A 27,437-nucleotide genomic window follows, 5' to 3' on the forward strand; every position below is an offset into this window, starting at 1 on the left:
CCAGAGCCTCTTCTTCTTCTTCTTCTTCTTCTTCTTCTTCCTTTTTTTTAATCACATTTCTGTTAAACCTATTGGTGAACTAGTTTTCTTGAATTGGGATGAGGAATTGCATGTTGACTGCCAAATACAACATTATTTTCTTCACCCTGTATTTTGTTTTATCTAGTCTACACATTATTTCATTTAATTGAGAACTTACAACCAGTGTTTTATCTGTATGAGGAATTTGTTATCTAACTGAGAAAAATGTTCATCTATTTGAGCATTTTCATTTATGTTTATTTTATTTTCCCTTCTGTTGGAGAAAATTTTTTGTTTATCTGTTTGAATGTCCATGTACACTATATGATCAAAAGTATCCAGACACCTGTCTGAAAATGACTTACAAGTTCATGGTGCCCTCCATCGGTAATGCTGGAATTCAATATGGTGTTGGCCCACCCTTAGCCTTGGTGACAGCTTCCACTCTCAGAAGCATATGTTCAATCAGGTGCTGGAAGGTTTCTTGGGGGAATGGTAGCCCATTCCTCATGGAGTGCTGCACTGAGGAGAGGTATCGATGTCAGTCAGTGAGGCCTGGCATGAAGTCAGGGTTCCAAAACACCCCAAAGGTGTTCGATAGGATTCAAGTGAGGACTCTGTGCAGCCAGTCCATTACAGGGATGTTATTGTCATGTAACCACTCCGACACAGGCCGTGCATTACAAACAGGTGCTGAATTGTGTTGAAAGATGCAATCCCCATCCCTGAATTGCTTTTCAACAGTGGGAAGCAAGAATGTGCTTAAAACATCACTGTAGGCCTGTTCTAGTGCTATGCAAAACAACAAGGAATACAAGCCTCCCCCCCCCCCCCCCCCCATGAAAAACATGACCACACCATAATACCACCAACTCTGAGTTTTTTAGTGTTGGCACTACACACACTGGCAGATGATGTTCACCGGGCATTCGCCATACCCACACACTGCCATAGGATCGCCACATTGTGTACCGTGATTTGTCACTCCACACAATGTTTTTCCACTGTTCAATCATCCAGTGTTTACACTTGTTACACCAAGCGAGGCGGCGTTTGGCATTTGCTGGCATGATGTGTGGCTTATGAGCAGCTGCTTGATCATGAAATGCAAGCTTTATCACCTCCTGTCTAACTATCATAGTACTTTGCAGCAGATCTTGATGCAGTTTGGAATTCCTGTGTGATGGTCTGGATAGATGTCTACCTATTTCTCATTACGACCCTCTTCAACTGTCAGTGGTCTCTGTCAGTCAACAGATGAGGTCAACCTGAATGCTTTTGTGCTGTATGTGTCCCTTCACGTTTCCACTTCACTATCACACCAGAAACAGTGGACCTAGGGATGTTTAGGAGTGTGGAAATCTCTTATACAGATGTATGACACAAGTGACACCCAATCACCTGACCACTTTCAAAGTCCATGAGTTCTATGGAGTGCCCCATTCTGCTCTCTCATGATATGTAATGACTATTGAAGTAGCTGATATGGAGTACCTGGCAGTAGGTGGCAGCACAATGCACCTAATATGAAAAATGTACGTTTTTGGGGGTGTCCAGATACTTTTGATCACATCGTGTAACTGACCCAAAAGCTTCACTTCCTTGTTGATCTTCTAATAAACACACATAAACAGTCTCACAGTTGGTACTGTGAGGCATCACTAATAATAAATGGTTTTGTTTTGTTTTGTTTGTATCTTTCAATAATGAACTAAATTCCCTGGCCAATTTCCTTTCTAAATTCAAATTAACTCTGTATCTGGGTATTCACCTAACCACTTCACTCTGTCAACTGATAAAATCAATTGCAATTACGGAATCGCTTCACAGTATGTCATATTTTGAGGAAACAGGATCCAGGTTTTGATACAGTGAGCCTACTGGGATGAGTTATGCAAAGTACTGACCGTGTCTGCCTGTTTCTGCTGTTGATATTCATCTCTGGGTACCATTGCTGTTTGCTAACTTGTTGGTCATAGTCCATGACAAATGCTATCTGTACTGCCTGGCTGCATTGTGTAGAAGTTGCTGACATCTAAATGCAGGCCCACCTACATTAATTTAGTAGAGCACATCTAGTGCACACTCCTTCACTGTCTTCTCAATGTTACCTTCTCGTAGATTCAGATTATGTTTCACAAGTGTATGTTCATGTGAATCATGTGTATTTGCATTTCACATACATCTTTTAATAAAATTCTGCTTGAGAAAAAATTTTAATTGCTTCAATGTATTTAAAATCTTCTTTGTATTTGCAGCTTACTGCCAAAAGTCATTTGACAATGTCTAATGGTGTATATGTCCTGTTGTTGATTTACTTACCAACAGTTCGTTGATCAATGTTATCAAGAAAAATTCACTTCAGTTTCATCTTGGTAGGTCATAAATACTTGAAAATAGTTTTTGGTTCAAGGATATATCACTTATTAACTTCTTGATCTAATGAATAAACATTTATATCACTTCAACTACCATTGTTTGGTGATACTTCTGTGGTGTAAATTAATGTATTTTTTTACACTGAAAGCTATTGGAAAGTCTGTTGTTTCTTTTATTTTGTATAGTTTCTTATCTCTTTTCACTGTTCTAATGCACTCACACACAGAATGACATTGTTTGCACTCATTAATTGTATTCCACACTTAGTGAAATAATCTTCAGTCTTGATTAACCTTCATGAAATTATTCTTCATTACATCTCATAAAAGGACCAGAGTTGAGATGCAAATAATGTTTTATTCTTGTTTACAACTAGTTTCTTCATCCTTAGTCTTCAAATCTAACTTTTTCACCATAGATTCATATCTTGCTCCAGGCTTACCACATGAGAGATTTCGGTATGGAAAAAAAACATAAAAATATTTTTGTGATAGTTCTTATTTCAGTATATTATTCGCTGACTATTCTTCTAAAGTTTTGAGATGATATCAACTCATTTATAAGACCGTGAACATTTATGGCATGAACATAGGTGTTTTCAGTGTTGAAACATTCTTAATACTAAAATGCTTTTCATATATTTTTTTATTGTTGAATAATGGGTTATATGACCAAAAAAGAGAATATTGTCTGGAGTAGATTCTCAGAGCAAAAGAACATTCTCAAGGAAGTTCTCAATTTCATGTGAATAAAAAATTTATAATATACGGGAAGTTCTGGTTGAGGGTTATGAATTATTTAGTAGTAAAGGAGACAACTCACCGAAAGGCAGAATCGCTGCATTGTCAATATGTACACAAACAAAAGGTACAGAGCTTTGCTAGCTTTCAGAATGAACTTCCTTTTTCAAGTGTGTGTGTGGGGGTATGGGAGGGGGGATATGGCATGGGAAATCTGTTTGTGAATTAGGTCTGGAGGGTATTGCTTGTTTGCAAAGGCCTTTGTGAGGCCTTCAGCATACTGGACGAGGTAGTTATCATTGCTGCAGATGCGTCTACCACAGGTGGTCAGGCTGTGTGGGAGGGATTTTTTTGGTGTCCCAATAATATGTGTGTGTTTATCATCCCCTGCTCTAGTACCCCATCCCAGTTCATGTCAGCTAGTTTTGTGCTGCTATCTCACACCTTAGACTGTGAAATTGCGTGCCCAGCCATCTGCCACCTGCCCCCTCTACCTGCAACCCTAGATAGCCCACAGACAGCTCCCCACTCTCCCACGAGCCACTAGATGCTTCCCATGTGTATGTCTGTGCATATCTACTATGAGCTTGGAAAAGGAAGCTCATTCTGAAAGCTAGTGAAGCTCTGTATCATTTGTTTGTGTACCTATCGATGATGCAGTGCTTCTGACTTTTGGTGAATCATCTCCATTATTCCTAAATAATGAATAAAAAATTTGATAATATCAAAGCGTATTCTCTGCCCAGGCACTTCTTTCTTTCTTTCTTCCTCCTTCTCAGTTGTATTTATTTTTGTGTGCTAAAATGTAATGTATAGTATTGGTTTGTTGATCCTCTTCATCATTTTTGTAGGCAGTTGTGAACTGATAAGGGACAAGTCAGTATTATGTGAAGATGAGAGGAGACAGTGTGAATTAACATAACAATTCCAAGTTGTATATCTATTACACATACACAGGAGTTTTCATACACACAGCTATAGTTATTTTCATTCAGTCCAAACTGTGATTAAATCTCAAAATAGGTACATGCATGGATACTCTCAATAAGAGCAGAAAAAAGAAATGGGATGTTTACCATTCTTACCATATCATGTGATCATAGTTCACAGCATCTTTTTGCACAAAAGACATGTAACTTGTGCAGTATCTTTGTGACCATAGTATACAACTGTAGCTTTTTGTATAAAAGACACAAATTTCAAAATTAAATTATATTTTCAATTTATATGGCACCATTTTGAAACTCTGTTGTATGATATTTTACTTTCTAATGCTAGGAAATATTTATTTATACTGTAAGAGCATAGACTAAGGAGATAGTTGCACACCTATCCTTGAATTTTGCAACCTGTTTTAGTGTTTCACACCTAACACAATCTTCACAGATTTTCCACTGTCACTATTTATTTTAAATAATAATGTACACATTTAGGCTTTAACCTGACAGATACTCAGGTATACCATAATAACACTTCTGCAGTAGGTGGATATGAACAGATATTTTAACTGCTGAAGTATTTTTGATCATTTTGAACTCACAAAGTTGTTTATTGTAGAGTTTGTTTCCTGGTTGGAGTTGCCCATTTTGTCTCAGTGTTGTATCTGAATATTGGACATGTATAGCCTAGTTCCTTTTTGTATTTTGTGAGTGGATATCGTAGTTTCTAACTACAAGCTGGTTATTATCATCTAACATTATCCTAATAAAAGTATTCCTTGCAAAACATGTAAACAAGTTGTGATGAAACAAGCTGGGATATATTTACTTCCCCTGTTGTTTTGCTATCTGCCTCTTTAAATTCGTTTTTTCACTCTGAACTAATTACCATTAACATACATGAATATAATCTGCATTTTTGTAAAACATAAAGGTTGGCCCTCAGTTTTAAAGGGTATAACACCAGGTCTAGTTTTGTGCTTAGTTTTATGTATGTAATTGATTTTCTAATTTATTTTGACTATTCCTAGTTAGTATCTTTTGGTATAGGGTGGAATCAGTAATTGTTTTGGAAATTAAATTCTGTTGTTGACATATAAACAAATATAAATTCTGTAATAATAGTAAGCATTTAAAAGACAAAATACTAGTAATCTGAAAGTAAGTATTTAGCTCTATTCAAAAACATATTAGCAAAGCCAGCCCTTAATTAATTCCCAAGCAATTAATACTTTTATCAAAAGTATTGTTTGTGTACTTATATTTTTTAATTTCATGATTTAAACAAATAATTCAGCCTAAACCTTGAAGTAGAAGAAACTGTTAAAAAGAACCAATTTTTCGATGTATTCAGTTAATTTAATGAGTTAAGTTTTAATTGTAATTTCTGTAAATTTAACTTCAAACAATGTGTAGTTTTGGTACCTATTATTGTGAAGATATGTAAGGGCCCTAATTGTGGTCCAGAGACAGTCAGTCCACGGCTGAGTTTCAGACGAGAAATCTGTGTTGGTTAGAACAACAACAACAATGCATCAACTTAACTGTGAAATAAGTGTAACACAATTACGTCATGTGTTGAAACAATGACAGTGTCTGTTCCATACATACCTGATTATTCCAAAAGAACAGTGAACTATGTGGTTATGTTTTTACTGCTCACAGATGTTCAACAGTAAACTCTTGTAGCAGTGTGTGGACTTTCACCTGCAACCTATTAATGAGGCTTATCGAAAGTTAAACAATAGTTCACTGGCCATATTAAATGTGTAATATTGGGTGTTGTGAACAGCGAAAGTAGAAGCCTGTGAAATGCAACCATGCGTTGCACTTCCACCCCCCCATTTTTTAAGCCAGTACATCGACACTGGAGACAAAAAATGAAGAAATAAAGTAGGTGAACATTGTCACAAAGTCAATGGGAGGACTTGAAGTTTTTTGAATAAAGGTTTGCACAAGCTTCTAGGAAAAGCCCTTTCAATGGGTTATAGAATTATCGTTTGGACTATGCAACGACTTGTGCTAGATTATGCCATATCACAGCAGAGATTCTACTTTACCAAACTACAATTTTTTTATTATTCACTTTGATGTACAGCTTGGAAGAATTTTTATGCAGTAACAGATGGTGTAAAGTTTGCTGGTTATGCATTTTGTTTGTTTGACGTATCTCAGAGCCCACTGGATCCATATTCCAAGAAATTTTGTAGGATGTAGATTCATTGTAAGTGGTGAGCGCGCGCGCGTGCATGCGTGTGTGTGTGTGTGTGTGTGTGTGTGTGTGTGTGTGTGTGTGTGTGTGTGTGTGTGTGTTAAGACTGTTTGCACAGAACCAGTTTGTAGTGTCTGAGATCCATATTTTCATTTCATTCTAGAACTCTTATTCAGTCATTCCTTTGACTAACACATCTGTGCGAGTTTAATATACTTGTGATGGCTGGTTGGTCTCTGGTCATTTACAGAGGACAAAAACAAAACTGGTCCCAAAATTGAGCCTTGTGATACACTGTACTTAATACACAGTTTTTCTGAGTTATGGGTTTTCATGGTGTTCTCTTCTTGGAATGCAAGTTCAGCTATTTGCCCTCCATTTTGTAAGTAAAATTTTAGTCACTTATGAGCTGATCTCCTAATTGCTACACTCTCCAGTTTTGTAAGCAAGATGTTTCGACTTATGACATCAGATACCTTTAAAAAGTGTAGAAAAATTGCACAAATATGCTCCTTATTTTCAGTTGCATTTAAAGCTTCATTCAGAAATGAAGAGATGGAAGTCTCAGCATATCTGAGTGCCTGTAAAACAGTTATTTTTCCTATAAATTTTAATCTCTTTCAGTAGATTTGCTCTGTCATTTTTTAAAAACTCAGATAGGAGTAATATGAGCCTATAGATGCAAACATAAGTTTTACCACTTTTTTGTAGAGGGGCTTTTCTTTGGCAATTTTCAGTTTTTTGGGGATGTACCCTCTGAGAGTCGATAATTTAGATGTCAACTAGAGGCTTGACTATGATGGGAGCACATTTCCTTACAATAAAGTGAGGTATATTGACTGTACAAAAGGGGTGTTTTGATTTGAGTTCCTTAATTGTGTCTGGATGATTCAATACAAATTTCTTTTCAGTGAAACTATAAGAGTAACAGGTTCCAGTTTGAAATGTTGCATGATAAATTATGTGTGCCCTTTTCTACTGTAGTATCTGGCAAATACCTTCTTCACACCATAGAAACAATTTTTGGTAATAGTAAGGTTTCCAAATCAAATTTTGACAAATGCAAGAAAAATCAAAATACTACAGAATTACAAAATAATATACAAGTTAGGCACTGGAAAATCTGGGATGGAATGTAACAGTATTATGAAAAGTGTAGTTGCTAATCACCATACAGCGGGTATGCTGCATCACAGATAAGCGCCGGCCGGAGTGGCCGAGCGGTTAAAGGCGCTACAGTCTGGAACCGCACGACCGCTATGGTCGCAGGTTCGAATCCTGCCTCAGGCATGGATGTGTGTGATGTCCTTAGGTTTGTTAGGTTTAAGTAGTTCTAAGTTCTAGGGGACTTATGACCACAGCAGTTGAGTCCCATAGTGCTCAGCGCCATTTGAACCATTTTGAACACAGATAGGCACAACAAACAGAATGTCAGAAAATAAACTTTTGGCCAACAAGGTCTTCATCTAAAATGGATCACACACACGCACGCACGCACGCACACACACACACACACACACACACACACACACACACACACACACACACACACATGACAACAGTCTCTGGCAGCTGAAACCAGACTATGAGCAGCAGCAGCACTGCATGATGGCAGAGGCAACTGGTTGGGGTTAAGGAGGAGGCCGGAGCGGGGAGAGATAGGGATAGCAGGGTAGGGGTAGAGGACGGTGAAGTGCTGCTGGGGAGTGTGCAGGGAGGAGATGGAGAGAGGGTAGGGCAACTAGGTGCAGTTGGGAGGTTAGATGGAGTGCAGGGGAGAGAGTGTTGGTGGGGCAGTAGCAGAAAAGGAGAGAAGTAAAAAGACTGGGTGCATTGGTGGAATAGAGGGCTGTGTAGTGCTGGAATTTGAACAGAGAAGGGGTTGGATAGGTGAGGACAATGACAAACCAAAGTTGAGGCCAGGAGTGTTACGGGAACATAGGATATATTGCAGGGGAAGTTCCCACCTGCGCAGTTCAGAAAAGGTGGTGTTGATGGGAATGATCCATATGGCACAGGCTGTGAAGCAGTCATTGAAATGAAGAATGTTGTGTTGGGCAGCATGTTCAACAACAGGGTGGTGTAGTTGGTCCTTGGCCTTAGTTTGTTGGTGGCCATTCCTGTGGACAGACAGCATGTTGGTTGTCATGCCCACATAAATGCAGCACAGTGGTTGCAGCTTAACTTGTTGTTCACTTGACTGGTGTCGCAGATAACCCTGCCTTTGATGGGATGGTTATGTTTGTGGCCAGACTGGAGTAGGTGGTGGTGGGAGGATGTATGGGATAGGTCTTGCATCTAGGTCTGTTACAGGGATATGAGCCATGAAGTGAGGGGTTGAGTGCAGGGGTTGGATGGGGATGGACAAGTATATTGTGTAGGTTTGGTGGATGGCAGAATACCACTGTGGGCCGGGTGGGAAGGATAGTAGGCAGGACATTTCTCATTTCAGGGTATGAGGAGAGATAGTCTAAACACTGGCAGAGAATGTAATTCAGTTGCTTCAGTCCTGAGTGGTACTTGGTTACAAGGGAAATGTTCCTCTGTGGCTGGATGGTGAGACTTTGGGAGGTGGTGGGAACTGGAAATGTAAGGCATGGGAGATTTGTTTTTCTACACAATTGGGAGCGTAATTGCACTCTGTAAAGGGCTCAGTGAGGCCCTCATTGTATTTTGTGAGGGACTGCTCATCACTACAGATGCAACACCCGTGGGTGGCTAGGCTGTATGGAAGGGACTTCTTGGTATGGAACAGGTGGCAGCTACCAAAGTGGAGGTATTGCTGTTGGTTAGTATGTTTGGTTTGAACAGAGGTACTGATATATCCATCTTTGAGGTGAAGGTATTTTGTGACAGTCTTTTTGTTTTGCCTATTTGCAACTCAGCATCTCCATTATATGGTGAGTAGCAACTATCCTTTTCATAATATTGGTACACAAATTAGGCTTATTTGTACAATGTTTAGTAACAAACTCCCGTGGCATCAGTTGACATAGAAAATCAACAATTTCTTGCCAGCTGTTTGTACCGTGTAGACAGGTGTTTGCTGCTGCTTCTGCTACTCCTATTACTGGAAGATTATTGTTGTCATCATTAGGCACCTCAAAATCCTCATCCCCCTGTCTGTTTTACATTTTAGTGCAAAACAAAACAAGCTTTGATCATTTTGGGGATTTTGTTTGGGAAGGTATTATTTACTTTTTCAGAACTGGGAAACATGTTTTCACTGTCCATACACAATTCAATTGTCACCATTTCCTTGGAGTGAAGTTTGTTTTAGGCCTTCTCACCAGGTTGTTGTGTATTCTGGAATGATGTTGTTAAAAATTGTGCAATGCCATATCCTTCATCTCCAAAAAATAAGCATTACACTGGTTCTCTCTTAGATTCTGGCGTACATCACAGTTTCTCCATATCCTTGTATCTCACAGGCCATGAAGCTTCAACACTAGTAAACATTTTACTATTATCAAATGTTGCCTGCACAATGATAATGGGAAAGATGTTAGTGTATTTGTCTTCCAGTGCCGAAGTTTTCATGACTGGTACATGCCTGCAATGGAGTGCCCCCATCACACATGGAAACTGATATTGACTGCCACTTAACTTTTACCATTTCTTGTTCTCCTACATTTTTGGAAAATCAAATCCACAAAGATGCTTTGGGTAGCTTGATGAAGAAAAATCTGAGAACGCCAATGACAGCTCTGTGGTGTATATGTAAGTCTTTACCTACACAAGTATGAACATGTGGGCCTCCTAAACAACACACTAATATTTTCATTTTTACTTCATTTGAAAGGGCACTCTCTCTTCTTTTTCATAATTTTTGGGAAGGAAGAGATTCATCAAACAAATAATGTTTTCGTTGTTAAACCTATATAAACTTGTACAGATTCCCTCTTCAGTATTTCTTCAGGCTATGATTTACTTTCTTTGCCTTCCGAGCAACATAAATTTTGTTGTTTTTATTTAAAAATTTAGTAAAACTTAACCAAAACACCCCAGCTTGAAGTACACTACAGAGCATACTTAAAAAAATGGAGAATGGTCTCTGTGTAGTTGGTCCTTGGCCTTAGTTTGTTGGTGGCCATTCCTGTGGACAGACAGCATGTTGGTTGTCATGCCCACATACTCAAGCTGAGAACATTCTCATCGTTATTCGTGTGAAATTGCTTCATTCATGTGAGCCTGAGAATGTTCTCTGAAATTCCAAGAATAAGGTACATTCTCATTTTATTTATATGATCATCTATTTTCAGTAACAAAGCTACTTCGAAGCTCCCCCTAGGGAGTTTATATGGTGATGGAAGCTCCATGATGTATTTTTTGTGACATAAAGGTATTTGCTGGAAGACTCAAATCTACCCAAGGAGAGCCTCAAACAAACAGTGATATAGCAGAAACAAATATTTGTACTAACATACAGGGTGTTCATAATTAAGGTAGAAAGAGAACCACTGCTCAGAATGATGTCAAATTTGAATAGCATATTATTGTTGCAGGGGGAAAAGCCATGAACAAAAAAATTTTAACAAATATTTGAGAAATTAATGCATCAGAATATGCGCACTAACAGACATGCTACACACAGCTGTTCCTCAGTTTGTGTCTGAGACACCCAAGATGACTCTCCATGAAGAATTGCAAGCTGCTGGTAAAGCTCTTTTACAAGAACACTGGCTGTGTGTCACTAGCCCTGAAGACATACTGGGCACTCAAGGGTATGGGAAAAAGAGCATTGGTCTGATGTCTGCTAAATATATAGAAAAAATGATTACAAAATTAAAAAAGACAAGTTATTTTGAAGTGTGGTGTGGTGGAGGGAGGAAAGCAGTTGATCTGACATATGCTGAAGATGTGGCCACACCATTGCAGGATGGGTTTAGCGGTAGTGTGCAAACATGCGGTGTGGGGGGAATTGCCTGAACATTGGACATGCCTGCAAGCATGGTGCATAAAATCCTATGAAACATCCTGCATTGCTGTCATACAAAATCACCCATGTTCATGATTTATTTTCTTTTGACCTGCCAGCAAGACAAACATTCACTCTGGAATTTCTTGCTTGCATAGAAGTGGACAACAAATGGCCATAGGACATTTTGTGGACAAATGAAGCCCATTTCCATCTCCAAGGACATGGAACATGCATAATTGCAGAATATGGTCATTGGGAAATATGCATGCACTTCAACGAGTACCACTTCATTCTGTGAAGATGACTGTGTGGAGTGGGATGATGCTATAGTTTATCATAGGGCTGTATTTTTTTTCTAGGAGATGGCCCTACAGGTCCTGTTACCTGTACCATCACTGGTAAACACTATGAGAGTCTTTTGCTGACCATCATCATTCCAGTACGTCAACCATGTGGATGTGTGGGTAGAATCATTTTTATACAATATAGCACTTCTTTGCTTATTGAACAGCCAATGAAGCAGCTGCTTCAGAGGAATTTTGGAAATCCTAGAGTTATTAGCCATCATTTCCCTACAGCCTGGCCATCCAGATCAGCTGATCTTGGTCTGTGTGACTTCTAACTGTGGAGTTATTTGAAGATGTGGTGTTCAGTGCTCCAGTTACGAACATAGCTGAATTGCCCTATGTACAGTCTCTGTCAGTTCTAGTACTTTAAAGTCTCCATCACCAACCCAATGATTTACTGAATGGAAAATAAAACACTCATCTCTGTTCTTCAGAGTTATCCTTCTTGTTCTATTTTGACCAAAAGCACATGATATCTTTAGTGTCTTGGGTTTCCCTTCCAGTGATAATATAGAGCATCATGTTATGGTTACTGGATGTCTTTCCACCACACAGTGTGCTGATACCATATTTATTACAATGATGTCTATTTTTGAAGTTACTCTGACTCTTCCCTTGTAAGTTGATTGATTACAGGGTATATCCATTACCTCTAAATTAGGATATGTGATTGAATCTTCTAGTTGTGTTCCATGGTCATCAGTCAGGTGACTCTGACACAACACAGATTTTGAGTTTGTATCAGTGGAGTTAACAAGAGGCTTAGTACATCCTGGATGACTAATATCCATTAGTCTCCTTAGATAATCATCAATCTCAATACTGAATTCAAAGTGCATAGAAATCAAGATAGAGCTCTCCATTCTGGTTAACATTTCCTCACAGATAACGTGCTCTGAACAGTGCTGTGATATTTTTTTCACTTTGATGGCCTCATTAAATAGTATTTTTGCCACCATAGGACATCATCCTTGGGTGACCATCTGAGCAGTTCTTGAAGAAAAGACATTTTTTAATGTTTAACACCAAAGCTGTTATTTACTGGCTGACTAGTTTTGGGATTTACCCATTCTCAGAAGGCACATATTTAAATTTAGGACACTTAAATGTATCTCAGAACTTCAAAGACCAAAATAATCAGTCATAAATAAATAGCAGCTTTGATGTTAAACATATAAAAATGTCTTTTCTTCAATATCTGAGAGCTGCAAGCTGCAACATATTGTAAACATTTGAGCAGTTCTTGTTACTGGGGACCTTTGTGCCTTAGCATATGATTTCTCCTATTGTTTGTTTACTGTCACCTCCAAATGGTAAGTGTCTTGCAATTTTACAGTTATCTCATTAAAATTCTCCTTTTGATATAGATGTAATATTTAGATCTATTTCTTAGATCTGATATTTGTGGCATCACATGCTAGCTAATAATCATATCCAAGGTGTACCATATGGCATGTTCTGTTATAGTTTTTTGTTCATTACCTTATCTTTACTTGTTTTTATAATACTTCATGATGCCTTATACTCATTATTCTATGGTCAGTTAAGAAAGAAACTTGATTGCATTTTATTTCTACATATTTAGCGATACAACATTCATTAACCCATATTCACTGTGGCATGATTAGAACTTACAATCTACTACAGTTTTGCAATGTTCGTATTGCTGAGTTATTATAAAATGTATGCTGTCTGATCACTCACATTTCTAATATGCTACTGTCTAATTCACCTCTGTAATCATTTTAATCTGTCTGTCATGTAACTTAAATAATTATGAAAAATATGGATTGCTACTTGTCGTAAAGATGACATGCTGAGTTGCAGTGAAGCACAGCAAAAAGTGTGTGACACCCTGAGCTTTTGGCAAGAACCTTCTTCAGAAAATAAGGGGAAACACACATATATTCACACAAGCAGGCACACCTCATGCACACAAAACCACTATCTTCAGCTGTTCTGGCCAGTCTGCTACTGTTGTGTTGAATAAAAGCAGTAATCTGGAGTGGGACATAGAAGTGGAAGGGATTGGAGGCTACGGGAGGGGGACAGAGAAGAGCACTGTCTGGCAGAGGATGCAAGTGCTACTGTAGGAGAGGGCAGGACAGGGCTCAGGCAGGACAGGGCTCGGGCAAGACCATTGGGCTATTGGCTATTGAGGGGGAGCGGGGCGACGGAGGATACCAGAAGTGGAAAAGGAGAGGAGCAGAGAGCAGAAAAGATTGGTGGGTGTGTTGTCAGCAGATAGTGGCACATAATGAGGGTGAGGGAAAGTATATTGTGAGGATGTGATGGACAAAGGGGTCAGAAACTGTTCCTGGAGTGTGTGGGGCTAGTAGGTTGTGGACAGTATTATTCTAGGACTGGAGAATAACTCCCATCTTCCAGTTCAGGAAAGCTGGTGGTGGAGGAGAGGGCCCGGATGACGTAGGTAGTGAAGCAGCCATTGAAATCAAGCATGTTATTTTCAGCACCATGTTGTGCCACAGGGTGGTCCACTTTGCTCTGGCTATGGTTTAATGTTGGCCATTCAACCTAGTGGACAGTTGCTTGATGGTCACGCCAATATTAAAGCTGTGCAATGATTGTAGCAGATATGAAATGGCTGCTTTCACAAGTGGCCTGGTCTCTGGTGGGGTAGGTCAAGTTTGTGACAGGACTGGAATATGAATTGCTGGATAGATGGTTGGGCAGGTCTTGCACCTTGGTCTTCCACAGGGGTATGATCCCTGTGGTAAGGGACTGAGATTGGGAGTGGCGTAGGGATGGACTAGAATGTTGTAGAGGTTGGTTGGACAGTAGGTGCAGGCAGGATCTTGGGTAGGATATCCCTCATTTCAGGGTATGATGATAGATAATCAAAGTCCTGATGAAGTACGTGGTCCACATGTTCCAGTCTGGAGTGATATTGGATGATGAAGGGCTTGCTCCTTTGTAGCTGGTTCTTGGGGTGGTGGGAGGGTTGGTTGTGTGTGGGGATATGGCAGGGGGAATCTGTTTGCAGAGTAGGTCTGAGGGATAGTGTCTGTCCGTGAAGGCCTTTATGAGTCCTTCAACATACTGAGAAATGGAGTTCTTGTCACTGCAGATAAGCCATCCCTGGGTGGTCTAGCTGTATGGGAGGATTTTTTGGTGCGGAACGGATGGCAGCTGTCGAAATGCAGACATTGTTGGTGGTTTTAACAGGGACAGAATGTGGATGGAGCCATCAGAGAGGACGAGATTGTCATCTGGGAAGGTGACATATTGAGTTGAGGAGGACCAGATCAAGTGGGTCGGAGGGAAAGTGTTGAGGTTGCGAAGCAATGGGGATAGGGTCTCTTGACTCTGAGTCCAGATCATGAAGATATCACCAATTAACCAGATCAGGGATTTGGGTTTCTGGGAGGCTAGGAAGATTTTCTCTGCATGGTCTATAAAGAGGCTGGCATAGTGGATGCCATTCGGGAGCCCACAGCTGTGCCTTAGATTTGTTAGTATGCCTGAGAAGTAATTGTATGTTAGGTTACAGTTAGTAAGGTGCAGAAGGTATGAGGTAGTGGGTTTAGAGTCTGGGGTCTGGGAGAGGTACTGCCCAATAGCATCAAGACAATGGGCATTATGGATGTTGGTGTATTGTAGAGTGGTGTTAACATTGACAAGTAGGAATCCAGGATTTAAATTGGTGGGGACAATAGAGAGTCAGTGTAATTTCTATAATAAGTACTTGCCAAAGCCAACTCCTTTTTAAGGTCCAAGATCAAACATGTGATTGCAACCTAATGAAACAAATAAAACACTGTGAATAAAAAAGGCAACATTACCATCATATGTACAACATTCAGAAAATTATGCAACAGCGACAATAACAAAGAAATGTAATGTAACATTGATACATATATGAAAGCAAATGGGGGAAATAGACCAAGTGCTGGCCAATAATTGTCTATGAGTTTAATAATAACTAATGGTTTATACAGAGAACCATGGCATTCCATGTTGTTACTGAGGTGGAGGTTCTAGACATCCAATCAGGTATCAAATTCTTTAATAGACTATATACTGCAAATACTGTTTTATCTGTTAATTGACTAAACGAACCATTCAGTTCCCATTTAAAATACGTAATTATTGCAAGATGTTATTCTTAAAAAATATCATTTGCATTTTTCAGATGCTTAATGATTTCAAGGACTATTTGCTGAAACAAAATGCTCTTCCATTTTTCTGGATAGAGGAAAATGATCTGTTGTCACAATTAAATCCATATGAGAAACAAAACATAGGAGGATATCTTCATCATATGCTTAAAGATATTGAGAGGAACCTTGACAAACCAGGACATCTAGAAAATTATTTCAAACTTCGTGAGAGGTAAGATCATATTTTATGTACGTCATGGCAGATATGGAAACTCAATTGTGACAGCTTGTATTATTAAATAAATTTGGAGCCACAAATGATACATTTCTCTATTTGTCTGTTGCAACAAGAGCTAATTAGAGACAATGTTATTTATTGTGGAATGTTTGAGATTATTTAGTCTCTTTGCACTGTAGAGTCTGTATTGATTGATTTGGAAAAAAATCGAGCTCAATAATAGTACAGACCTTGAAATGAATGTGAATAATTTAGTGTGACATGTGCTACACAAGGTGCAAGACATGTTTGTTATATTACATTTCCTTCCAGTAGCCACACAACAACATGACTTTGTGTTGTGCTACTGTTAGGAACTGATCTCAGATCGAGGTCAAAATTTTGTAGCTATTAATACAGTTTAAAAATGTTGGTTGTAATCATACAGTTTCTAATACTTCTTTGAGCATGCCTACACAAACTGTATTTAGCATTCTGTGCTGTTTGTATACTAGTGAATTTTGTTGTTCATGTCGTAGTGCCAGAGTATGTAAGCACACTTTCATGACACGTAAGCACAATGGACAAAAAATTAGTCACCACAGTAGACGTTATGCTAATACTGTGTAAAACCACAGCTAAACTTTATAATATACATCTACATATCTACTCCAGAAGCCACCATATGGTGCACTTTGTACCACTACTAGTCATTTTCCTTTCCTTTTCCACTTGCAAATGGAGTGAGTGGAAAATGGTTGCATATATGCATCCTTATGAGCCCTAATTTCTCTTATCTTGTCTTCACAGTCCTTATGCATGATGAATGTTGGAGGCAATAGAATCATTCTGCAGTCATTTACTAAAGCCAGTTCTCTAAACTTTCTCAGCAATGTTGCATGAAAAGAATGTCACCTTCCCTCCATGGATTCCCATTGGAGTTGATGGAGTATTTCTGTAATACTCACATGTTGATTGAACCTACTGGTAAAAAATCTAGCAGCATGCCACTGAATTTCTTCAATATTTTCCATAAATCTGACCTGCAACACTCAAGCAGTACTCAAGAATTGGTCATACAAGTGTTCTACATGTGGTCTCCTTTATATATGAGCTACACTTTCCTAGAATTCTAGAACTCTCCCAATGAACCAAAGTTGACCATTCACCTTTCCAACTACCAACATTACATGTGTGTTCCACTTTAACTGCACCCTCCATACACTTTAAGTTAAACACCTCACTGAGCTGTCAGTGCATTTGATGCTATGTATCATTTTAAATGAGGCAAAGTTGTGACTCATTGGGCCACATTATATCCTCCAATCAGCTTCTATTCAGTTTCCACATTTGAGGGTGCAGAATTTAGCTGAATTAAATTCAGAATTTTCCTGTAAGTATTAGAGGTGCAGAATTTTCTGCAACCTTGTAACCTATAAATGAGCAAACATGTATACAAGTAGTTTTATTATTGTTCGGAGAGTGGGACTCAAAAACCAACCGTGAGTACTTGCATAAGATATGTGTTTAACATAGGGTTGTTTGATCGTGTCAGAACATTCTATGCTCACTTAGGAAGCTTGTGATTACATGCACAACTTGATCTTTGCACATTCTGTTTTCTTCAGTCTGAGCAATGTGGTAAAGTATATGACACTGCCCTAATGTTTGGGATGACAGTGGTTTTATTTTCTTAGTACTGATGTCCTCAGTACCTCCCCTTGGATATCAAATACTTATCATGACTCTATAACTATTGTACAAGATCCGTTGTGACCAGCATCTGAGTCTGGAGTAAACTAGTCAGTAACCTATTCCTGATTCAAAACCATGCTGCATTCAAGAGGAAACTAAAGCATTATCTGCTATCATTGGTGTAGATACCCTCTCAAAATTCCAAAAAGTGTATCAGTATTTCTGTCACATTGTCAGCAACCATGTTTATTTCTATTTTTTATCCTTTTTCCATCTCGTGTGCTAGCTTCACTGTATTGTTTCTCACTCTTTTCTGAATATGCCTTTCTTCAACTTTGTTTTCTTCTTTTAACTGCCATGCATTTCTATTAGTATACTCGTTTATTTGGGAAGAATACTATATTATGAGAAAATTACTTGACACAGTATTAATAATGCTGACTTTACTGTAACATAGTCAAGCCTAACTAGGCAATCTATGCCATGATCTACATATAAGAAAAACAACATTAAGAACTGTAGGAATTTTTGCAGCATTCTGGACTTCCAGAGAAATGTGTTTTCAATGTATTACTGATTACTGTTTTCCAGTATTAGTAACCATTATTAGACCAAGATTCTGAAATACATAATTAAAAAAAAAAGAGTCGTAGTATTTCTAATCTTGGTATGTTGTTGGTTATTAGAACCAAACCCAGTTACCCCCAGTAGAAGAAAAATTCATTGTGATGAACTGTTACTTTTTATTTTTATATTAAGAATTGGTATTTGATTGCATATATATGGGAGTATGTATCAGAGGAAGATTGTGAGCATAGGATGAATATTTTGGGAATACATAGGGTATTTTTGAAGTAGTGGCCAAAAGTAGCAAAAAAACTCCAGTAAACATGGGTCCGCAAATTAACGTTGCTGAGGTATTGCATTAATTCAAATTGGGAGCCAACTGCAAATGCTCCTATATACCAAGGTATTTATGTTGGTATCTCAATGTTTGGGAATGACTATCTGTTTGTTTGGTCATGTGCAACTACTACCCTTTCACTTTATGTGCACTGTGACATACTGGCTTCACAATCAGTTACGAACATGAAGGCACCATGGACAGAGGTTACACCAATGAAGAGTATGCTGACATGCACTTCGTCTATGGCAAAGTGAAAGGTAGTGTGTTGAGGCACACAATTGTATGAAAAAGATATTTCTCTCTGCAGGCAGCCCGACAGATGTACATACAGCAAGTTATATCAGTACTTTAGAGAGACCAGGAGTTTCGCACAAGATGTATGAGAAGGTTGACCCAGATCCATAACACCTGATGTTGAGGAAAGGGTTTTACGCATTGTACTCAAACATCCAAGTACTTCAACAAGGATGATTGCTACCCAAGAGCATGTCCTGAGTCATAGCAGTTTGTGACAGATTTTACATCAGCAAGTACTCTGTCCATATCGTCTCCAGTGAATGCAAGCCGTCAACAATGCAGAATTCCCTCATAGAGAGAATTTCTGCCAATAGTTGCAACAGCAGTGTACCCTGAATCCCCTGTTTGTAAGCAGTATCATAACATCAGCAGTGTTATTGATTGAATGTCTGGGCCAGACTGCTCGGAGACTGTATAATTGGACCACACTTCCTACCACAGAGAATAATTGGGCAGCAGTACATGCAGTCTCTGTGGACTGCACTTCCAGACTCCCACTGGACCAATGCCTGAACATGGGGTTCAAGTATGATGGCACCTCAGTGCATTTTCATTTACAAATGTGCCAGCTTCTACCTCGAGTATATGGTAAACACTGGATAGGTAGAGAAGGGTGTGTGTCATGACTTCCAAGGTCTGTGGATTTAAGTCCCATGGATTTCTGTGTGTGGGGTCATGTCAAAAGCATCATTATACTACCGAGGTCAAACATTTTGAGGAATTATGCTTGCCAATTGAAGAAGCCTTCCAGCATTTTCAGAATTCCCCAGGACTGCCTGAGAGGATTCACAACTGATTTCAGAGACTAGTTCCACGTTGCATTCAGATGCAAGTACAACATTTTGAACACCTACTTTAACGTTTAGAGATGCCCTGTGTTCTTAGGCACTGATGAACCACAACAGAAAACGTATTGTATCTCAACAATGCTTGATTTGTGTACCCATCTTTATTGGCACAATTTAGCTGTTTTTAGTCTGTACTGTCCACATGTGAATTATTGACCATTACTTCTGAAACACCCTGTTTTTGCTGCAAACAAGTGTGTCAAGTGTATAATGTGTCTCATGGCTGTATGAATACCCGATCAGTGCCAAATAAAAAGTAAATAATGGAAACTCCAGAATGGAATGTAACAAAATGATGAAAAAGAAAGCTGCTACTCACCATATAGTGGAGATGCTGAGTCACAGGTAGGCACAACAGAAAGACCGTCACTAATATAGCTTTTGGCCATCAAGGCCTTTGTCAAAAATAGACGACACACACACACACACATGCACACACACACACACACACACACACACACACACACACACACACACACACACACACACACAAACACATACACACAAACAAGCACTCACACAAATGCAACTCATACACACGACTGCAGTCTATGGCAAATGATGCCACATTGTGAACAGCAGTACCAGTGCATGATGGGAGTGGCAACTGGGTGGAGGTAAGGAGGAGGCTGTGGCAGGTACAGTTAGGGATATAGGGTAGGGGTGGGGGACAGTGAAGTGCTGCTGGGGAGCACACGGGGACAAGGTGGAGAAAGGGTAGGGCAGCTATGTGTAGTCGGGAGGTTAGACGGAGGGCAGTGGAGAGGTGGGAGGTAGCGAAAAGAAGTAAGAAGACTGGGTGCGATGGTGGAATGAGGGCTGTATACTGCTAGAATGAGAACAGGGAAGGGGCTGGATGGGTGAGGACAGTGACTAATGAAGATTGAGGCCAGGAGTGTTGCGGGAAAGCAGGCTATATTGTAGGGAAAGCTACCAACTGCGCAATTCAGAAAAGATGCTGTTGGTGGGAAGGATCCATATGGCACATGCTGTGAAGCAGTCATTGAAACAAAGGATGTTGTGTTGTTATGGGAAAGTAGGCTATATTGTAGGAAAAGCTACTGACTGTGCAGTTCAGAAAAGATGCTGTTGGTGGGAAGGATCAATATGGCACAGTCTGTGAAGCAGTCATTGAAAAGAAGGATGTTGTGTTGGGCAGCATGCTCAGCAAAAGGGTGGTCGACTTGTTTCTTGGCCACAATTTGTCAGTGGCCATTCGTGTGGACAGACTGGTTGTTGGTTGTCATTCCCACATAAAGTTCAGCACAGTGGTTGCAGCTTAGCTTGTAGATCACTGCCTTTGATGGGATGGTGATGTTTGTGACCGAACTGGAGTAAGTGGTGGTGGGAGGATGTATAGGATAGGTGTTGCATTGAGGTCTGTTGCAGGGATATGAGTCATCTGGTAAGGGGTTGGGAGCCGGGGTTGTGTAAGAATGGACAAGTACATTGTGTAGGTTTGGTGGGCGACGGAATACAAATGTGGGAGGGATGCGAAGGATAGTAGGCAGGACATTCCTCATTTCACGGTATGAGGAGAGATAGTCTAAACACTGGTGGAGAATGTAATTCAGTTGCTTCAGTCCTGGGTGGTACTGGGTTACAAGGGGGATGCTCCTCTGTGGCTGGGAGGTGGTGGGGAGATTTGTTTTTGTACAAAGTTGGGAGCATAATTACACTCTGTAAAGGCCTTAGTGAGACCCTCATATTTCATGAGAGACCGCTCATCCCTGAAGATGCAATGGCCATGGGTGGCTAGGCTGTATGGAAAGTACTTTTTTGTATGGAATGGGTGGCAGATGTCAAAATGGAGGTATTGCTAGTGATTACTAGCTTTGATATAGCCATCATTGAGGTGGAGATCAACATCTAAAAAGCTGGATTGTTGGGTTGCATAGGCCCAGGTGAATCAAATTGGGTAGAAGCTGTTCAGGTTCTGAAGGAATGTGGATAGGGTGTTCTCAACCTCGATTCAGATCGCTAAGATGTCATCAGTGAATCTGAAACAGGGGGGGGGGGGGGGGTGTTTAGGATGATGGGTGTTTAGGAAGGAGTTGCATTTGTGTGAGTGTGTGTGTGCATGTCTGTTGTCTAGTTTTGAAGAAGGCCTTCTTGGCCAAAAGCTTTTTGCGACAACCTTTTTGTTATGCCTATCAGCGACTCAGCATCTCTGCTGTATGGTGAGTAGCAACTTTCCTTTTCATAATATTGTTACATTCCATCCTGGATTTACCATTGTTTGATTTTTGCCTGACAGCTTTTCTTTGATCCTAACCCAGTGTTGTCTTCCTTTGTTACTGTTTCCTAATGCATCACTATACTCAAAGCCCGTCCTTCTTTCTTTTTCTTTCCTGAGTTTCACTTGTTGCCTTACAAAATGCCCTGAATGCTCTACTTATGAACCACACTGTGTCAGCCACCTCGGTCATGCACAACAGATGGCTACAAGACATGCTGATTGTTTGTCCAATGTCTTACATTCCACATTACTCCTCCCAACACCATTAATCCCGTACCTTCAAACTGATCACTCTCCTGTATTTTCACATGTTATTTCAAGCACCTTTCTGGTGCCATATGATCTTGTATCTAATCGTATGAACTCCCCCCCCCCCCCCCCCCCCCCTCCAATTCCACTCTTTCTTTGTTCTATAACATTTCACACCAACTTTTTCCACTTAATCCAATCACATCTGCCTTCCCCCTCCTTCACACTTATCCACCCTCAGACCTGCCACCTAGCAAAAGCCAGGATGCCCCACTGTGGATGATTACTGTGCCCCCACTGAGAGAATTGTTGCTCTCAAGAGCTTCCCCTGCAATCTATTACCCAGAACCTACCCATCTATATAAAAGATACCAACCATTTCCTCCACTGACTCTCCACAGTTCCTGTCCCTTTATCACATGGTGCCCAGCTCGTCACTATTGATGCCACCTCCCTGTTCACTAACATTCCTAATGCTCATGGCCTTACCAGTATTGAGCACTACCTGCCCCAAGCCCGACGGATTCCAAACCAACAACCTCCTTCCTAATCGCCATGATCAACTATATCCTCATCCACAATTACTTCTCCTTTGAAGACATTACCTACAGCCAAATCTGGGGTATGGCTATGGGCACCCGCATGGCACCATCCTGTGCCAACCTATTCATGGGTCATCTAGAGGAATCCTTCCCTAACACCCAGAATCCTAAATTCCTCACCTGGTTCAGATTCATTGATGACATCTTTGCTACCTGGATTGAATGTGAGGACACCCTATCCACATTCCTCCAGAACCTCAACAACTTCTCCCCCATTTGCTTCACATAGTCCTACTCAACCCGACAAGCCACCTTCCTAGATTTTGACCTCCATCTCAAAGATGGCTAAATCAGTACCTCCATCCATATCAGACCTGCTAACCATCAGCAATACCTCCTCTTCAACAGCTTCCACTCATTCCATACCAAGAAGTCCCTTCTGTGCAGCCTAGCCACCCATGGTTGTCGCATCTGCAGTGATGAGTGGTCCCTGTTGAAATATAACAAGGGTATTACTGAAGCCTTCACAGACCGTAATTATCCTACCAACCTTGTACAAAAACAAATCACCCATGCCTTATCATTCCAGTCTCCCACCACCTCCCAAAGTCTCGCTGTCCAGCTGCAGAGGAGCATCCCCCTCATAACTCAGTATCACCCAGGACTGGAGTAACTGAATTGCATTCTCTGGCAGCGTTTGACTACCTCTCATTGTGCCCTGAAATGAAAATGTCCTGCGCACTATCCTTCCCACCCCTCCCACAGTGGTAATCAGCTGTCCAGCAAACCTACACAATATACTTGTCCATCCTTACACAACCCCTGCTCCCATCCCCTTACCTCATGGCTCATGTCCCTGTATTAGACCTTGATGCAAGACCTGTCCCATACATCCTCCCATCACCACTTCTCCAGTCTGGTCACAAATGTCACCTATCCCGTAAAAGGCAGGGCTACCTTTGAAACCAGTCATGTGATCTACAAGCTAAGCTGAAACCACTATGGTGCATTCTATGTGGACATAATAACCAACAAGCTGTCTGTCAACATGAATGGCCACTAACAAACTGTGACCAAGAAACAAGTGGACCATCCTCTTGCTGAGCAAACTGCCCAACACAACATCCTTCATTTCAATGACTGCTCCACAGCCTGTGCTGTATGGATCCCCCCCACCAACACCAGCCTTTCTAAACTGCAAAGGTGGAACTTTGCCTGCAATATATTCTATGTTGCCCTAGGCCTCCTGGCCTCAACCTTCATTTGTCGTTGTCCTCATCCATCCAGCCCCATCCCTGTTCCCATTCCAGCTCTTCACAGCCCACATTCCACCTTTGCATCCAGTCTTTTTACTAATTATCCACAATGCCCCCCCTCCCCACCCCTACCTCTCCACTGCCCTCCATATAACCTCCCGACTGCACATAGCTGCCCTACCCTCTCTACATCTTGTCCCTGTGTGCTCCCCAGCAGCACTTCACTGTCTCTCACACCTACCTTACATCCCTAACTCTCCCCACCCTAGCCTCCCCCTTACCCGCATCATGCACTGGTGGAAAGCTTTATTTGTGACAGTCTTCTTGTTATGCCTATCTTGTTGTGCTCTACCATCTGAGCTACTGAAGCACGACTCACGCCTGGTCCTCACAGCCTTACTTCTGCCAGTATCTCGTCTCCTACCTTCCAAACTTTACATAAGTTCTCCTGCAGGAGAACTTATGTAAAGTTTGGAAGGTAGGAGACGAGATACTAGCAGAAATAAGGCTGTGAGGACCGGGCGTGAGTCGTGCTTTGGTAGCTCAGATGGTAGAGCACTTGCCCGCGAAAGGCAAAGGTCCCGAGTTCGAGTCTCGGTCGGGCACACAGTTTTAATCTGTCAGGAAGTTTCATATCAGCGCACACTCCGCTGCAGAGTGAAAATCTCATTCTAGAAAGAGACAGATTGCTACTCATGAGAAAGAAGACACATTAAGTTGCAGGCAGGCACAGTTAAAAGACACTTACATAAAGCTTTCAGCCATAGCCTTCACCAGTAAAAGAGAGACACACACCATTAATACACACAAGCAAACACACCTCATGGGCACATGACTATCAGCTCCAGAATCTCAGTACTGAATCTTTCTTTATTATTCTTTTCTTATTTTTTTACTTTTTTATTCTTTACTATTATTTTATTTGAATCATTGAGTAATCAAGGGGATTTATGTAGCTACTGCTGACAATGGGCATTCTATCTGTAGCTTGAACAATATACTGTTGCCATTGTCAGTTATATTTCAGCACTGTTGTAATTTGCCTCATAAGTAGAAAGAAGGACTAATGTATGTTTTAGAATAGAGTCCTGGATCATGACACATGCAATCAATAATTTATTGTTACCCTAAAGACAGTTTCTTTGATATCATTATGGCCTAATATTACCAACAGTCTTCTAAGTAATACCTTATCTATGCATTTGAGATAAATCTTTACATTTTTGGGTGACCTTTGAATAAGAGACTTGTTGCCAGTTATGCCTAATGATTTTCACAGACCTACAGAAATACAAGCACCATGTTCTCTACCAGTGTTTTAATACGTGCCTGTAAGCATGCCTACATAGCTATCAATATAGAACTGAATTAGTTAGAGCCACACATATTTTTCATACAACAATAATTTCCCTGTAGTCCATTCATTGACACATTTTGTTCCATAAATTAATAACAGATAGTCTCAGGGATAGGCAGAAAGCCAAGTTACACATTGAGTAGCTTTGTAGTTAGAATGAGAAGATCTTAATTAATTTCCAGAAACAACCATTAAATTGGCATACCATACAAGAGCTCATTATATTTTCTTCATTTAGCTGTTTTTAGGATTTTTAAAGAATTAACCAGTTGAGATTCAAGTGTTAACCATTTACTGTACTGTTTATAACAGTCAGAAGCTTTTTCAAGATCATAATCAGGAACACTATCTAATCCACGTAAATGTTTGTTTTTGAATGACCAACAATATAGGAAAATAAAGATTGCTACTTACTGTAAATGGCACACATTAAGTTGCAGAAACATACAATTAAAAGACACTTACACCAAGCTTTTGGCCACACCTTCATTGGCAAAAGAGAAACTCACATCATTCTTACACACAAGCAATCACACCTCATGCAAACATGACCGCCAACTCCGGCAGCTTGGGAAAACACAGGAAAGAGGAGAAAGAAAGGACACTGGGAAGAGCAATGCTATATAGAACTTATTATTTGTTTCATCTGTGTCTGTACCTTTTACATTAAACATAGACTTAAAAGTAGCATTGAAATTTTTTGAGAGGCCTACATACTACTTTTAAATTATTTGATTTGCTGTATTGCTAAAGTACATATTATACTGATCACAACATATCTTGTCTTTAAGAGCCTGTTATTTTCTGTCAGCAACAAAATATTTTTCATGATTTTTGCTCTGTGCCAGTTTCTGATCTAATAACTTTACAAATGGCTTTTGTATCTTTTTTCAGCTTCAAATAATTACCATTGTTATGAGATTTTTATTTTTCTTGTCACTTTGTTGACTATTTCAGTGTATGTTTACCATATGGCAATGAAAAGTCCAGGTGGAATGTAAATAACTTATTTAAGGATACTATTTCACCAAATAGTGCAAGTATTAGGTCTTTGAAAGGCACATTTAATAAGAATGAGAACTTTGCTAGTTTTCAGACAAATCCTTTTACAGAGCTGTAGAGTATACATATGCACACAAACTCATGCCCATACCAGAGTACTGTAGCTGGACATATTTGTGTTTGTGTGTATGTGTACTCTACAGCTCTGAAAAAGGGCTTGTCTGAAAGCTAGCAAAGTTCTCAGTCTTGTTTATGTGTCTATTGATGTCTCAGTACCTGCATTGTTCAATGAGATGTTACCTTTACTACCCACATTAATGTATGTTTTAGATAGTTTCTAATTCTTAGTGAATCAGTGGAGATTTCTTTTCCCTTAAACTAGGAATTATATTCACTTTTTGTTTTCAAAAAATAAATCACGCCAAGAATATAACAAAAAACTGATATATTATAAAGCAAGAACATTGAACAAGGTCAAAAAAATTTTGTTGTGCAAATGAAATTGGGATTTATGAAAGTATCTGTAGTCAGAATGCTGATACATTGAATCCCTTGGCCATCAAATTCATTTACTACTTCCTCACACTGGAAGTAAGTATTACACTCTCTAGTAAACAACCAAACACAGATGCATTAGATTTAGTTTGTCAGACATTGAATGCACCACCAAAAGACATTAGTTACAAAAATACAACCCACTATGGGTTCACAAAAAGCTAATAATTATCCTCATTATGGTGCTATTTCTAGAATAATATTAAAATCTTATGCTGAATTGTTAGGATTACCTATGAGATATACCAATGAGTCAAAAAATTATAATTATTGTCCACTGCAAAATTGAATGCTGTGTAATTGTGTAGTGGGCATGTGATGTGGTAAGGAAAGTAAGGAAGTGGGACATAGGCAAATGGGGAATCACTCTAGTGATGAGGCAGGCTGCAAATGGGAAATGACACATAAATGACTTTGAAAAAGAGCAGATTTTTGTAGTCCATTGCCTAGGAATTAGAAGCCCAGAAATGGCAAAGCTAGTCAGCTGTTCCTGTGCTCCTGTCAAGGACATCTATAGGCAATGGTTGAAGAACTGTAAAGCCACACATAGGCAACAAGTTGTGGACATCCACACTGCATCAAAGAACTTGAAAA

At 39.9% G+C, this 27,437-nt stretch overlaps 1 protein-coding gene across 2 annotated transcripts in view; it reads left to right on the forward strand.

The window, feature by feature from the left end:
• The window catches only part of LOC126175487 (cyclic GMP-AMP synthase-like receptor), a 287,658-nt gene that overhangs the window by 236,689 nt on the left and 23,532 nt on the right, over positions 1-27,437 (forward strand). For both annotated transcript variants that reach the window (XM_049922305.1, XM_049922307.1), the window contains exon 9: positions 15,712-15,911. In XM_049922305.1, coding sequence (XP_049778262.1) covers positions 15,712-15,911 — 200 coding nt within the window. The remainder of the gene's footprint in view (positions 1-15,711; positions 15,912-27,437) is intronic.

This window comes from Schistocerca cancellata, chromosome 3 (genome assembly GCF_023864275.1).
Source record: "Schistocerca cancellata isolate TAMUIC-IGC-003103 chromosome 3, iqSchCanc2.1, whole genome shotgun sequence".
Classification (NCBI taxonomy): domain Eukaryota; kingdom Metazoa; phylum Arthropoda; class Insecta; order Orthoptera; family Acrididae; genus Schistocerca; species Schistocerca cancellata.